The following is a 15941-nucleotide window of genomic DNA, read 5'->3' on the forward strand; positions in this document are numbered from 1 at the left end:
TCTCTGGGGGGACACGCTTCTGGGCCCTCTTGCGCTGACTCGCACTGTGGGACACATGCCTGTTCACGCTCTACTTACTCCATATGACTCTCAGAATTTTCCCGGCAGATCTTTAATGTTTATTTCTCCGGATGAATTTTGGGGTCAGATTATGTAGTTATCTTATTAAGATCCTATTAAATTCCACTCATACCTCTGAGACTGTTTTATCCAGGACATCTTCCAGGAGAGAGCCAGGTAGAGCCTTGCTTCTCAACCGGGGCGGGGGAATGTCCCCCAGAAGGCACGGCAGTGTCTGGGGGGACACTGATGGTGGGGCAAGGGCAGGGCCCGCAGGGACTCGGCCCCTGCTGAGGAGGCACCTGAGGTCTGCATCAGTAGAAAGGCGGGGAGTCTGGGAGTCTGCTCTCCTGCCGGGCGCTGGCTGATTCATGGGACCCGGCCTCTCCCGTGCTCTACAAGAGGCTTAAAGAGCAGATGACAGAGTGCTGTGGACACTTTCCACTCTCTTCCACTCTCTAGGTTCTCCCTCCCGGTATGTGGGAGAGCCACTGGACGGTGTCCACAGTGTCCAGGAGTGTCCCAGAAGCAATAGCCACACACGTGCTTTCCCAGCTCCCTTTGGGTCAGTGGCACCGGCAAAAGCGACGGTCTGGGCACTGCTGCTGGCTGGCTAGCACTGAGCTGTCTGTGGGCTTTTAAATACCCTTCTGATCAACTCCCTTCTCCTTTCCACTGGGCCTGTTTCTGTTGCTTGCCGCCCGGAGTCCTGCCTGACACACGGGATTCACCACCCTGAGAAGCACCAGAGGGCACCGTGAGACTTCCACACTCATTTATGAGACTTCCTATCTCTTCAGAAAAGTTAAGAAGTGAAACTTCCAGTATCAGAGTGCAGAAGTTTCCTACCCAAACACCAAGCACGACCCTGATGGCCAGGCCTGGGGAAGGAGCCCTCCCTTAGAAACCAGTCTGTGGGAGGCCGTGGGCCGGATAAACCAACCCTGGAACTGGGTGTCAGAAGCTTTTCCCACACACCTTCGTTCCGGTTCTTCGGGGTGAGATGGCGTGAGGATCGGTAGCTGAGGGTTAACAGACCCTTGGAGCCCACGCTAAGCCTGGCGGGGGCGGAGCACCCCCGGTGGTAGGTAAGGGCAGTAAGGGGTTCAGAGGGGAAAAGAAAGGCAAAGAGCAGGAGTTACATTAACCCGCTTCTCCCTCGAAAGCAATCGACGGGGATTCCTTGTCGAGTCAGAAAGAACAGTCCTGTTTCCCTTGCTCCGCACACTGTGGGCTGCCTCACCCCCAGGGCTGGGGTGCGGGTGGAGGGTTGGGGGGGGGCTCAGGCCTGCCTCTTGACGCAGCCCCCCCAGGCCCCTGTGCCTGACTACTCCCCGTCAGCAGGAAACCTGGCTTTCTCCTGCCCCTGGACGCTTTCCCATCTTGTCCCACCAGTGAGAGGTGGGGCCGAGAGAAGGGCTAATAGTGCTAGTAAAACAGATCTGGCCCCGGGGCCTCTCAGGCAAGGGCTTCTCCAGAAATGAGACCTATCCACTTGCCATCTGCTCCTAGGACACTCCTGGGTGTGATAAGAGGCCCCGTGTCCCACGTCAGGAGCAGCGTGACCATGCAGAAAGCCTGGTACGATGTCTGATTGCAGCAAAACAGGCTGCCTGGGCCTTTGAGTAGCCACAGGCAGCGCAGGCCACCAAACGGAGCAGCCGGAAACCACCTCTCAGCCCACCGGGCTGCAGTGCAAAGGCCCAGCTTCTGGGGAGGAGCCCAGGGAGCAGGACAGGTAGGCTGTGCTCTGTGGGATGCGCTGTCTGCAAGACAAGGAACAGAGTCAGAATAACTCACTGTACATGAAGTGGGATGTTTAACTCAAGCTCCTGGGACAAAATGTACAGGTGTGTACGATGCATCGCATTTGGCGTGAGTGACAGGTCCTGCCTACCCTCTAGTCACTCCCTTCTTTCCTGGCAGGGGGACCCCAGGCTTTAGGTATCTGGGGAAGATGCCGAGGCCCAAAGGATAAGTCATATGGGTCCTTTGCAGGCAGGTTTCTTATGTTTTGTGCAGCCTGGGCTACTGGCGGGTGCTAAGGCTCCCACACGTCCCCAAGTCCCCCGTGACCCAGCTTGTGCAGCAGGCCTTTCCTCCCAGAGCTTTTGGCTCTGTCCTCTCTGATCACCTCCTCTCAGGACAATTTTACATATTTTCAAGAGAGAAGAGAAAGGCAAGTCAGTCTTTTCCCCAGCATGCTTTATAAAAATCTCATTATTAAGACTTGAGAAAATTCTCTCAGCTTCACAGCTTGCTACTGGTAATGTAAAATTTTAGAGCTGTTGTCAGATCTTGGAAAACCTTTGCCAGGTTCATCCTAGACCCACACTCTGGCACTATGAAGGCCTCCCACACCTGCCCCTCATTTCTCCTGGGCACCACATACCTCAGGTGGCACAGGCCACACTCTGTGATGGCCTTGGGCCTGCGCCTTAGGTCCCAGGCATCTGAGCTGGCACGGGTGGTGCTAGTGTCCGTGGGAGCTGCTCCTCATTGGGATCGCCACGTGTCCTGACTACTCTAGAGTGACGGCGGGCCAGCGCAGGGCCCCCTCAGCCAGACCCTGGAACACCCACGCTGCCCTGCCCCAGTGGGTAGGAGAGCACGGAGACTTATCTTTGCTGGTGGCAATCAAAATCTACAAATTTTACAAAAATGAATGACCAAGGGATCCACGGCCTCTCCCCTGGGCCCTGGAAGGGGCTTGGCAGTGAAAGGCCCTGAAGCTCAAGCCTCCTAACATCCTGGTGAATCCACCCTGGTCATAGCCCACAGGGCAGCAGGGTCTCCACTCTCCCATAGCCTGGCTCTTCCCACAGTGGAAGGGCAGATGACTGTCCCTTTCCTTCTTGGACGGTGTCAGCAAAGCCTCGGTGGGGCAGCCTTCTTGAACCTCTGAGAAGAAAGCCAGAAGAACGTCTGTGACACTGTGGAGTGGCAGAGTTAGCCAGTTTTCTGGGTTTCCGAGCCTGAGGCCGTCAGTTTTCTTCCTTTGGATATCCTGCTGATTGAAGCAGCAGGCACCTGCCTGGCACAGACACTGGGAGACCCAACCAGCCAACCCTGGTAGTGCCTCCAGTGTCAGCCCTGCCACTGGACATGCAGCTGGGGCCTGCAGTGAGGGGCAAGGCTGAGTGGCCTTCAGGGGCTTTAGCTGTGCATTTTCATCAGAGCCCGTTTTAGATGGACCCCTACTTCTTTGAACTTTTTTCAGAAACTGAAAGACTGAAAGAACCCACATATCTAGACTTTCCCCAGATCCAAGGCACTTGGATGAAAACTGAATCCCTCAGCGGCCTGACTTTTCTGCCCTGACTGTGCTCTTTTCTGTCGGCTGGGCCTGGGCTTGCTCAGGAGCCAAGGACACAGGCTTCTGTCTCGGGTTTTCAAGGGGAGAGTGTGACTCCCCACCCTTCCCCGGTGCACTGCCCCTCCCAGAGAGATGGAATGGGTGGCTCCGTCTCCATGCTGCTTTCCTTGGCTTGCAATGTAGCCTTCCTGCTGGTGTCAGCACCTTTATCGAGGTGGGAAAGGGCGAGGGAAGGAGATAGAATCAGTAAACAGACCGGTGCCTAGTATCTCTGGATGAAAGTCCTCAGGAGGGTTCACTCCAAACAAAGGGACTGATGGCTGCTGGGAGTTCATGGGAATGGAGACCCGCTTTGCCAGCTCTGTCTGCTCAGTTGCCAACTCAAATGTCCAAGGCTTGGGAGAACTTAGGAGCTCTGTAAAGGAATGGAGAGATACTACAAAAAGGCGGGGGATGGCCAAAACAGGAGAGTCTTCCAGAAATGCACCTTCAAGACCTGAGGTGGATGACCCCCTTGTTTCCATTGTTTGCTGTGAAATACAGTGTGGACGGGTGTCCAGGTGGAGGCACCCCCGCCCCACAGGGAGGTCAGTCCCAGGGGCACCTGCCTCAGGGGTCACTCGCTACCACACTGACCCCTTCCTCATGCCTGCAGGGGCTGGTCACAGCTTCCACGGCTCAAGCCGCACAGTCTGCCCAGGGCCTAGGTAGCTGCTATGGAGAGAACATGGGAGAGAACAGGGGGAGTGCATGTTACCAGGACGGTGGGGGGAGAAGAGAAAAAGAAGCAGATAAGGGGGGGGGGGAGAGCTCTGTTAGCTGGGATTATATTACCTTGGGCTTGGGAAGGACCAGGAGCTTTTTCAAAATAACCAATCAACTTCCCAAGCTTTCACGGACTTGCGCTGGGCCTGCCGTCTAACCAATCCGTTTCCTAGATCTCTCGGGGTTCTGTGTCTCCTGTCCAGTCTGATCCCTTTCCCAGGCTAGACAGACAGGCTCTCTGGTCACCATCTCGGCTCCCACTGCGCATGTGCTTACCTCCCCCCACAGTCTGGGCAGTAGGCGGGGACATTGAGAAGTCCGTCCCTCCCCCCTGTCCAGGGAGGGGAAGGGTGTGGGGCAATGCTGCGACCCCCGGGGCACCTATGATGCTGCATCCTCCTAGGAAAGCAGGATCACACTTTATAAGGTCGGATTTCCTCTGCTCCCTCCACTTATTAATACCTAGCTACCTGTGCCATCAGTACCTCAAATAGGAGCCAAGACTGCAGGGGATTCCGAGGTTACTAACACCTAAATCAGAGTGGACACAGAAGAAAGTCTTGACTCACTCAATAAACAGAATATACAGAAAAGAGCATACAGTCAATGTAAGTTAAGAATAACTCTGAAAAGAAAAAAAATCTTCAACTGATGTGAAGTATTAGCCTCTGAGTTACCAATTCTTTATTAGAAATTTCCATTTCCCTTAACAAGACACTGACATAACCTTTCTCGATGTCTCTAGAACACGTCCTGGCCCCTCCTGTCTGCCATCTGTGAGGCAGCAGGGGCTCTTTGGTAGCAGTCAGTGCTCAGCAAACGTGAAGCAGAGCGTCAGCACCAGAGCTGCTGTTACCTCTGTTGCCAGGCAGTGTTGTCTCCACAGCAGCATGTGCCCACCACTGACCAGTGGGCCCTGTCTTTACCTGCCTCCTTCCCCTTGGCTTGCCCAGGGGGTGCCCAGGGAAACTTTCCTTGCTAGAGAACTTCCTACATAAGCAAGAAAGTGTGGCTTCATCTCAAATCCCTATAGATTCAAAGAAGCACCAGTAAAAATTACCTGACTTCTAAAAAGAGATCCGTGGAAAAGGGCTCAGTTACTTGCTAAACTGACCAATGGTTCATGACCAATTTCTTGGTCCAGAAACTTTGAAACATTCAAATAATAGTTATGCATCTTGGTTTGATAAGGGAAAAAACAAATAAAAACCAGTTCTCCCATCTGAGCCTTTCCATAGTGATTCTCTAACTGGCATCTGGCTGAGCCGGTAGAGAGAATGCTAAAGGCATAAAACACAGTCATTAGTGATTAATTTGACTGAGTTTGGGCGAAAGATCCCGTCTCATTTTGTAGAATATGTACTATTAGATCTTGCCAAGATATGGCTTATTGTTACTACTCACAGAGGGTGCCCATTTGACAGAGAAAAGCCCACCGCTTCCTCCCGTGGCCCAGCGAGCCTGTGCCCGCCCACCTCAGCGGGCCTGTGCTAGGCTTGTGCGCAGCTCTGTAAGGAGCTCTCTGGCCAGTTCTCTCGATGTCGGGGCTTCCATGCGAAGACGATCCCACCTGTACAAGGTCTGGTCGAAAAAGCCAATGATCTCATGGGTTATCTCATCAGTGTGAGCCATCTGCAAGAGGACGAGAGAAGTCAAATTAAAACCCTTCTCGAACAGGTCCATCTCTGTCCAGTGGGCCACCTGTACCCATCCTGTCCCAGAAGAGCAGCCATGCTCTTGTCAGCTCCAAAGTGAGCTTGCCTTGTCTTCTAGGGGACTAGCACAGCCTGTTTTTCTCGAGGCTGGCCATCCAGTGAGCAGTCCCTGCCTCATCGCACCCTCTCCTGGCAGATGGCGTGCGCACCTCGGTTCCTGGAACGCGGGGCCGGTACAGCTCTGGGGTTACTTGCTGTGCAGAGCAAAGGCATGTGGACCAGAAGAGCTGGGGCCTGACTTTCTGCAAAGGCTCACACTAGCATGAGAATCCGGAAATGCTGTAAGGAAAATGCCACCTGTTTTCACCGGACAGTTTATAAGTGGCATTCTTGGGCCAGCAACCAGCCCACTTGTCTTTTAAAGGCATCTAAGGTTTGAACACCTGATTCTCAAGGGAAGCAGAAGCGCAGGAATTTAGTTCTGCTAAATACAGCCTCAAGGGTCTGAGTTGGTGCCTGTAAGAATTTTCCTAAGAACATCAGTTTAGCAAAAAGGGAAGGGGAAGAATCTCATAATTTAGCTGCACAAAGAATTTACTGTGATTTTTTTGACACAACCCACAATAAGCAGCTGTCCGTTTTTTAGAGTCATCTACGTATTTATTTGTGGGTGTCAGTTTATATTGAGCCCTCACTCAAATGTCTATGTAGCCACAGCAGCCCCAGGGACAGCTTCGTCTCCAACACTGGGCCTTCTGGAAGGTGCCCAGCTGGTGTACCGGGGACTGTCCCAGGGCCCAGGAAGCCCACCTCTGACTATCACCAGTCAGGGCAGACACTCCGAGAGCAGGTGTGCTCGGCGAGCTCAGTGCAGGAAGCGGGGACACCACAGCGTCGGCCACTGGCAGGCTGCTGGAGGTCGGAGGGGCAGGCTGCCAACTTGGGAGCAGCTCATTGTGGCTCTTGGTATCTCTGTTGTCATCACGTGATTTTTACTCAGAAATCACAGGTGCTGTAGATGACTTTCGTCAGAGGCAGGGTCTGTCCTGTGCTCATCTACCACCTAGATCCTGAGTGGGGAAGACCACCTCCCGCTCCATTGCCCAGTGATCCCAGGCTCCCCACATGGAGGTGGGGTGGCAGAGCTCTTATAGCAGAGGTGACCGAGCTGACCGTGCACCATCTTTACAAGCCAGCCAACTCCAACCCTGGTCCAGCCAAGGTCTCTAGTCACATACAAAACCTGCCTCCCTGCAGCGGGAATCAGAAACTCGGACCCCTGCAAGATGAATGAGGCAGCCAGTATCAGGGTTAAGTTCATTCTGAGTTTAGCAACTATAGAACTGAACGCCCTATTTCAGATTCTAGCTAACTTTTGGCTATTATTTTTGGTCCAGCAACCAAAGACAGAGGAGCGGGAGAGAGAAGCATGAGCTCAGAGCAGGACAGGAGGCGGAGAAGGTGAGCCTCGGGTGGAGGGACCTGGACACCAGCCAGGTTGCTCTCGCCTCATCCCTGCCAGAGGTGCAGAGCAGGGGGCACAGTGAAGGTGGGACAAGGAGAGGGGAGCACAGCAGCAGAAGGCACGCGGGTTCTGATGAATGAGGTTGGTGGAAACTCTCAGAAGCTCAAGGTCTGCAGAAATGATCCCTGGGGCCTGTGTGAAAAGCCTGAGGAAGCAGCAGGCTGGGAACACCCTATAGAAGAGGCTGGTGGGAGACGACAGGAGGAGATGGGGGCACAGGGCACCCTGGATGAAACTGAGCTACTCAGTAAGGCAGGACCCCTCAGTGGTGTGGAGGGCTGTGGAGAGACACGGCTCCGACACACAGCCCCTGGTGTGTGCCCCCAGCCTGGAGCGTGCACGGCTCTCCACAGCTAACGCCAGGACAAGAGGGACAGGACCAGGACCCAGGAGCTGGCTCTGCCTGGACCTGAGTTCATATCAGAGTTGGGCCAGGGCCTGGATGCCATGGTGGTGAAGCCAGAGCCACTGGCAGAGAAAGGCTGTCCCACCAAAGCTGAGACCCCCACCGTCTGGCCTCCACCTGCTCACAGGCCGGGCAGAGCTGGCTCAGGACTCTTCGGGGTGCTCTCCGAGAGGAACAGGCAAGGTGGTGGAAGGTGAGCAGCCCCGGGGAGGCTGGCGCCGTGTGAGGGCTCCTCCACCCTCCTGCTTGTAGCTGCCCCAGCCTGTGGTGTGGCCACAGCAGGAAGCCTTCGAGTTAGGAGGCTGGTGTCAGTAAGAAGAGCTTCAGAGCACCTGCAAGGGCAGCACCCAGGAGGCGCCCTGTGCGGCGGGCTCCGTGAGCACGGCTGGCACCCCCTGCCAAGGGGCCAGCGTGTGGCGAGAACACTGGCATTTTATCCGCTGTGAGATGTTTTCGGCTGAGCTTGCCTGTAACGTGTAGGGAAGATGCAACGGGTTTTCCGTGCTCCCCAGCCTCAGGCGTTAGTACCCAGCAAGGACTGAGCTATTCTGTGGGACGGGTGCCTGGCACATGAGCTGACCTGGACTCTGACAGGACCCCGGTTCCTCATTCTCGGGACTGCGCTGTGGGGGGGACCTGAGGGCAGCCCATCCAGAATGTGGACTGGGTGCTGGGAACAGTTAGCAATGTGTCGGGATGACTAAAGCAGGACCTGGTGTCTCTGAGGAGCTCCCTCTGGGATATGTCCTCTCACCCATGGGCAGGCCGGCTGTGGCCTCCCTGGCCTGCCTTTCCATGCCCAGGGTGCCGGGTGCCAGTGCAGGAGAGGGGCAGCCGGCAGCCGGTCCCCAGGGTGGAGGAGGGGGCAGGCTCCGCAGGTGTCCACTGCCAACACTCATGATTTAAAAGTGCCTGTTGGTGACTTTAAAATAACAATTTTAGAACAGCTTTAGATGTATAATTTTACCGAAAAGATAATACAGAGAGATCACACATCCCCACACCCAGTCTTCCAGTTATTAACATCTTTTATCAACATGGTACATTTCTGAGAATTAATGAACCAATATTGATACATTTCTATTAACTAAAATCTATACTTTATTCAGATTTTCTCTGCTTCTCCTGATGTCCTTCTTTTGTTCCGGGATCCCATCCAAGGTACCACATGCCATTCAGGCACCATGTCTCCTTAGGTCCCCATGGCTGTGAGTTCCTCAGACTTCCCTTGCCCTTGGCGGTCTGGACAGCTGTGAGGAGCACTGGTCAGGGGCTTGCTGGTGTTTTCTCATAATTAGTCCGAGTTGCATCAAGGATGCACACTGTCACACAACTTATCCTTATAGATGTTGACCTTGGTCACCTGAGTAGGGAGCGGCTGAAAAGTGACCATTACAACTTACACCTGGCCAGAGGTGAAGTGGGCGGTACCAAGCTCTCACCAGTGGAGTTGTACTCCGAGTGGGCTGGAAGTAAGTGAGGTGTGCATTTTATAAAAGTACATAATAGGTCACTGTGTTGGAATCACCCGAGGAGATGCACCCCGCACACGACAAGCACATCTGCTGCTGCTCTTGGCCATGCCCAAGCTCTGGATGGCATCTGTCTGAGCTCGTGAGAAATGGACCTGCCCGCTGCACACGGCGTTTTACAGGTTTGCAGAGAGGCTTCTGGGCACTGGTTTCTCAGGTTCCTGGTGGTCCATTTTTCATTAGGACCTTCCTCATATTCACATTCACATTCAAACAGAGACTTCCCTGGAAAGGAGCAGGGGCCTCTGGGTGCTGGGAACAGTCCTTTTTGTTTGTTTTATCTCTACTGTTGAAAGTATTACACATATCCCTTTTTTTCCCCATTGATCCCTTCCACCCTGCACCCCACACCCCTCCAGGCCTTCACCACACTATTGTTTGTGTCCATGGATTATGGGTATATGCGTATAAGTTCTTAGGTTAATTTTTCCCCACCCACCCCTGCCTTCCTCCTGAGATTTGTCAGTCTATTCCATGCGTCTATGTCTCTGGATCTATTTTGTTCATTGATTTATTTTGTTCATTAGATTCCATATATGAGTAAGATCCTATGACACTTGTCTTTCTCTGACTGGCTTATTTCGCTTAGCATAATACTCTCCAGGTCCCAACATGCTGTCTCATAGGGTAAGGGATCCTTCTTTTTTACAGCTGCATAGTATTCCATGGTGTAAATGTCTGAGAAGATGCTTGATATGATTTCAGTCTTCTGGAACTTGCAGAGACTTGTTTTGTGTCCTAACATGTGGTTTGTCTTTGAGGATGTCCCATGTGCACTTAAGGAGAATGTATGTTTTGCAGCTTTGGGGTGAAATGTTCTGTAAATGTCAATTAAATCCATCTGATCTAGTGTGTCATTTAGAGTCACAGTTTCCTTGCTGATTTTTTGTCTGAAAGATCTATTCAGTAAACTCAGTGGGGTATTAAAGTCCCTACTATGACTGTATTGCTGTCCACCTCTCCCTTAAATTCCTCCACAAGTATTTTTTCACCCTGTGTGAGTCTTTTGTTCTGAGGTGGGTCTCTTGTAAACAGCATATATATGGGTCCTGTTTTCTTATCCATTCAGCTACTCTATGCCTATTGATGAGAGCATTTAATTCACTTACATTTAAGGTTATTATTGGTATCTACTTATCTATTGCCATTCTAATTCTTTATGCCTATGTTTCTCTATTTCTAGTTCTTCTTACAGCAGTCCCTTTAACATGTCCTGCAATGATGGTTTGGTGGTGATAAACTCCTTTAGCCTTTTTTTGTCTGGGAAGCTCTTTATTTCACCATCTACTTTGAATGATAGCCTTGCTGGATAGAGTAGTCTTGGTTTCAGATCCTAGCTTTTACCTTAAATACTTCATACCTTGTGTCCTTCAGTTTCTAATGAGAAATCATCTGACAGCCTTATGGAAGCTCCTTTGTAGGTAACAGATTGCTTTTCTCTTGCTGGCTTTAAGATTCTTTGTCTTGAATATTTGGCATTTTAATTATGTGTCTGGGTGTGGGCCTCTTTGGATTCTTCTTGCTTGGGACTCTCTATGCCTCCTTAACTTGTGTGACTTTTCCTTTACCAGGTTAGGGAAGTTTTCTGCCATTATTTCTTCAAACAGGTTCTCTAATCCTTGCTTACTTTAGACCTCTTCTGGCACTCCTATGATGCGAATATTGTTACATTTCTTATTGTCCTGCAGCTCCCTTAAACTGTCCTCCTGTTTTTTGGGTTTTTTTCTCTTTCTGATCTCTGATTGAGTGATTTTTCTACCATGTCTTCTAATTCTCTGATCCAATCCTCAGCTTCCACTAATCTGCTGTTTATCCTTCCAATGTATTCTTTATTTCTGCTATGTCATTCTTAATTTCCTTCAGTTTCTGTATTTTTTCTCATGCTGTTGAGCATCCTTGTGATCAGTCTTCTGAACTCTATATCTGATAGATTTCTTATCTCCATTTCATTTACCTCTTCTTCTGGAGAATTCTCTTCTTTCATTTGGGGCTTGTGTTTTTGTCTCCCCATTTTGGCTGCCTTTTTGGTCTTGTTTCTATGTATTATATAGAGCTGCTAAGACTTCCAGTCTATTGGATGGTCTCTGGTGTAGGCCAATGTCAGATGCTGTATGTGACTGGTCTTGAGAACCCTGTTTGAAGCTTTCTACAATCCACAGTTGTGGCTCCCTCTGCTGACGCTGGAAAGGACCAAGATGCACACCAAAGTCTGCTTTTCCAAGCCCTGGGTCCAGAAGTAAGTCAGGCAAAGACTCAAAGTACCCAGAGGCTGATTGTTATTCAGTCTCTTAATGAGCCTCAGGCTATAGAAAGTCCATAGGGTGGGTCCAGAGGTTTTCCAACAAGGTGGGGCAACTGCTTCCCCCTCTAGGCAAAAGCTGCCTGGATAGTAAATATCTGCCTGAGAAAGATATCCTCTGCCTTATGGGGCAATGACTCAGCACAGGAGTCCAGTTGGGTGCCCTCTGAGCTCTATCTACAGAGCTCACAACCTGGATTCTCCTCACATTGCTTTAGTCCACTCTTCCCTCCCTCTGCTGGAGCCCAAGGTGAATGGCTGCACATGGAACTTTGTGCAGCACCCTTTAAGAGGGTGCTGGAACAGTCCGTTCTTGAGTAATTGTTGGTTGCATGTATGTTTTGGTTTGTGAACACTCACCAAGGTATATATGTCATTATGTATATTTATGGCAATAAAAAGCAAAAATAAACTTTTTGATGAGCATTTTTATTACAGTAAAATAAACATAAAATTTGCTATTTTAACCATTTTTAAGTATACTATTCAGTAGCATGAAGTACATTCACAGTATTGTACAACCATCACCACTATCCACTTCCAGAACTTTTTCATTATCCCAAACAGGAACTCATGCCCATTAAACACTAACTCCTCATCCTTCCTCCCTTAGCTCCAGATAACCCCTATTCTACTTTCTATCTCTATGAATTTGCCTATTCTAGGTACCTATGTAAGTGGAATCATATAATATTTGTTCTTTTGTGACTGGCTTATTTCACTTAGCATGATGCCCTGAAGGTATATCCATACTGCAGCACATGTCAAGTGTCATTTTTCAGGCTGAACAGTCTATTGTGTGTGTAGGGCACATTTTGTTTATCCATTCACCTATTGATGGACATTTGGATTGTTTCCACTTTGGGATATGCTTTGTTGATAACAGCCATTCGGTGGGCATGGAGTGGTACCTCAGTGTGGTTTTGATTTACATTTCCCTAATGGCTAATGATGTTGGGCACTTTTTCATGTGCTTATTGGCCGTTTGTACATCTTCTTTGGAGAAATGTCTATTCAAATCCATTGCCTATTTTTGAATTGGGTTGTTTTTCTGTGCTGAGTTGTAAGAATCCCCTATATCGTTTAGATACCACACCCTTATCAGGTATGTGCTTTCCAAGTATCCTTCATTTCATGAGTTGTCTTTGATGCACAGAAGTTTTTAATTTTGATGAAATTCCATTTGTCTATTATTTCTTTTGTTGTCTGTGCTTCTATTCTCATTTTCCAAAAATTCACTGCTCAAACACCATGAACTGTTCTTCACCCCTCCCATCAGCTGGCCTTCGGGAAGAGTTTCTTTGTAATTAATGAACAGAATTCTCTGACCTGCTCAGTAAGCACATTCTCCCTGTGATCCTGTTTCTCTCCCCAAGGAGGAAGAGAGTCCTGCATTGACTGAAAGAAGAGCAGTGGGGAGACACGGGACCTAGCTTTTACTATGGGCACTGGCAGCAGGCCATGTGGCCTGGGATATGCCACCTCCTTTCTCTGAACCTCCATTTTCTCTTCTGTGACATGATGGTGTTGTGCAAGGCAGGCTCTGGGGTCCATCCCAGCTGTCTACCTCACTATCTGTGCATCCATGTGTGGACAGCATTTCAATACCCTAATAAGGGGACACTTACGGAACTGATGACTTCCCGGGCAATCAGGTGGCATCCAGGAGCCCAGAGCAGGAAGTTCAGGAGGAGGTGCCTGATCAACCACTGATGGGCAGGTGGCCTGAGGTCTCTACCTCGGCGCTCTCCAGCTGCTTCCTGCAGATCCCTGGCTGAGAGGGTTGGACTTCTGAGCAACTTCCTGAGGTGGCCAAGCACTGCTTTCACCTCTACCTGGGAAGTATCATTTAAAAGGTGAGAGAAAGAAAAAGTTGGGACACACATAGTTCTAGGATGTATTTGATACTTGGAAGCAACCCGCCCAAAGAGAAGATTAGCACCCAAGGGAGGGCGGTGGAGGCAACCCAGGTCTGGGTTTACACTTTGCTCCACACAAACCCAAATGGGCGTAATGGAATTTTCTTGACTTTCTCTTGTCTTGCTCACTAAGTAGCTAGGGCACCATGCCAGGAACTGACCTTTTCTTGTATGAAAGGAATGGAGAAAAGTTCTCAGCAGAATGCAGGCACATTTTATATCGTGGGGAAAGGAACAAAAGGCTCCTTGAAGACTTGCTCACTATCACAGCCGCAAATCAGTTAGAGCCCCTGCAAGCAGACCTCCACCAAGCAGTGTTCTGATAAGAATGAGGTTTTCCTTTTGCTATCTTTGGGGCTGGGGGTGGGGAGAAGGGCACACACCCACACCCAACCACACAGACACACACACACAGAGGCACACACACACTTTTGTTCTAGACGCTGGCATAGTCTGTTTATACAGGTTTAAAGTCCAAGCAGAGGTCACAAGTCTGTGGAATCCACATAATAATGGTGATTGTTACAGGTCTGGGGTCGTTTGTGCATTAAACATATTTCATGCTGATGCTTTTGCATGCTACAAGAATGGTACATCAAGTTGTGACTTGGAAAAGAAGCAAAAACAGAAAGCCATAGACCCAAAATGCCACATGGAACTCACTGAATGTTCCATCACTTTCGAAAGAATACTTAGGCCTATTCTGAGAGTTCCCATGACTGATTTTATGGATTTTGTGTGAGCCCTTTTTTCTGGATGTTAAGGCCTCATTCAATGGAGTCCGTTATAAACTCCCGTACATGCAGAGTGCTGTGTGAGCTGTTCTGATGATACAAGACCGTGAGAAACTGCACCCCGGGGCGCTTCCATGGAGAGTGTCAGTGTCCCAGTGGGAGCAGGCGCTCTCACCGCCTCTCTTCTGTCAGCCAGACCCAGCTGCCCTCAAATTCATAGAGCCCACAGACGCCCTCTAAATGGGTCTGCAGAAATGTCAGGCTTAGGACGCTCTGCCTCATACCCACTTTCCTCCTGTCCAGTATTCACTCCCTGGGACTCACCTCCTAACTCTCTCTCACCCTAGACTGCCCTCCCATTAAATGCCCTCCTGACGTGCCAAAAACTACATGCTTTCTCACTTTTTCAGGAGAAATAGATAAGCTTTCTTTTCTAAGTATTACCTGTTATTTGCATTGCGAAAATTTATATATGCTCACTATAGAAAATCTAAACAAAAAAATAAAAACAAAAAAATTAAAATGACCTATAACCCTCCATTCAGAAGGACTCACTGTTAGAAACCACATTTACAGCCTTTGCATCCCTTTTCTGTGCACTGAGCCCAGCACTCACTACACACAATATTCTGTATCTCGCAGTTTTCTGTTTACAATGCACTTTAAGGAATTTACCGTCCCTATAGCATATACTCTTTGAGAACGAGGTTTTTCATGGTAGAATGCTATTCTGTAGCTGGAATATGCCATAATATTTAGCCAATATCCTTACTGTTGAAAGTTTAGCCACTTCCAGTTACTGCAATTACAAATGGTGCTGTGAGGATATTCTTGTGCATAGATATTTGTATGGACCTCTGATTCCTTAGGGTGATTCCTAGGAATGGAGCAACAGGGTAAGAGTACGAACCCCTGCCTAATTCTTAAGGGTGCACAAATACAGACCTTTTTTGTTTTTATTGTGCCAACTCAAGGTTAGCCAAGGCATGAACACTGGCCGGCAGGAGGGCAGTTTGCAGGGGACGGTGGTTGTGCGGCAGTGCACGTCCTAGGCACGGACAATCACTCTTGCTTCCCAATCTCGCACCTCCAGGACGGCCAGCAGAGGCAACGATTCTAGCTCAAGGACAGCTGTGCACAGTGCAGCACGTGAACATAATTGTGCCTTTTAAGGCAAAGGCACAGACAATGTAGAGCTCAATCAAATCTCACAATCACTGCACTTCCAAAGGCAGGTCACAGTTTGTTTCTCAAGTCACCCAATAGACTGAGCATCAAAAGGATTAAAGCTCACATAACCAGGAGAGCAAGAGGCATGGATTACTAAAGTAGGGAAACGGGCCTGCCCACTCCCTGGCACATCACACACACCAGTGCCTGAGGTTGGGCACCAGGGAGGAAGGGACGAAACGTGAATGAGGGCTTTAATCACCAGGTGACGGCTACCTGACAACAGCCAGGAAGGAAGCGGACACACTGGCCACCTCCTGAGTGTGCTGATCCCTTTATCCAGGCTGAGGGAGCACCGAAGAGGGAGAACTTGTTTCTACTAAGTTAACAAGTAGAAAGATGTGCCAATGCAGAACTTTCTAGAAGTTAAATCTTATTGGACAGTTTATTTCTACACTAAGCACAATAAGCCAGTCAGAGAAAGACGAGCATCACGTGATCTCACTCATATGTGGAATCCAATGAACAAAATAAACTGATGAACAAAATAGAGCCAGAGA

General features: G+C 49.7%; 1 protein-coding gene across 13 annotated transcripts in view; it reads right to left on the reverse strand.

The window, feature by feature from the left end:
* Positions 1 to 4808: 4808 nt before the first annotated feature.
* FANCC (FA complementation group C) overlaps positions 4809 to 15941 on the reverse strand; it is a 222985-nt gene continuing 211852 nt past the window's right edge. For 12 of the 13 annotated variants that reach the window (XM_081151079.1, XM_081151087.1, XM_081151076.1 and 9 more), the window contains 2 exons: positions 13187 to 13393; positions 4809 to 5773 (listed from right to left, as the gene is read on the reverse strand). In XM_081151079.1, the coding sequence (XP_081007205.1) occupies positions 5618 to 5773; positions 13187 to 13393 (363 nt within the window). In that variant the 3' untranslated portion in view covers positions 4809 to 5617. The remainder of the gene's footprint in view (positions 5774 to 13186; positions 13394 to 15941) is intronic. The other variant, XM_081151080.1, reaches the window with a different exon arrangement.

Source organism: Miniopterus schreibersii (assembly GCF_964146895.1).
Source record: "Miniopterus schreibersii genome assembly, chromosome: 11".
Classification (NCBI taxonomy): Eukaryota; Metazoa; Chordata; class Mammalia; order Chiroptera; family Miniopteridae; genus Miniopterus; species Miniopterus schreibersii.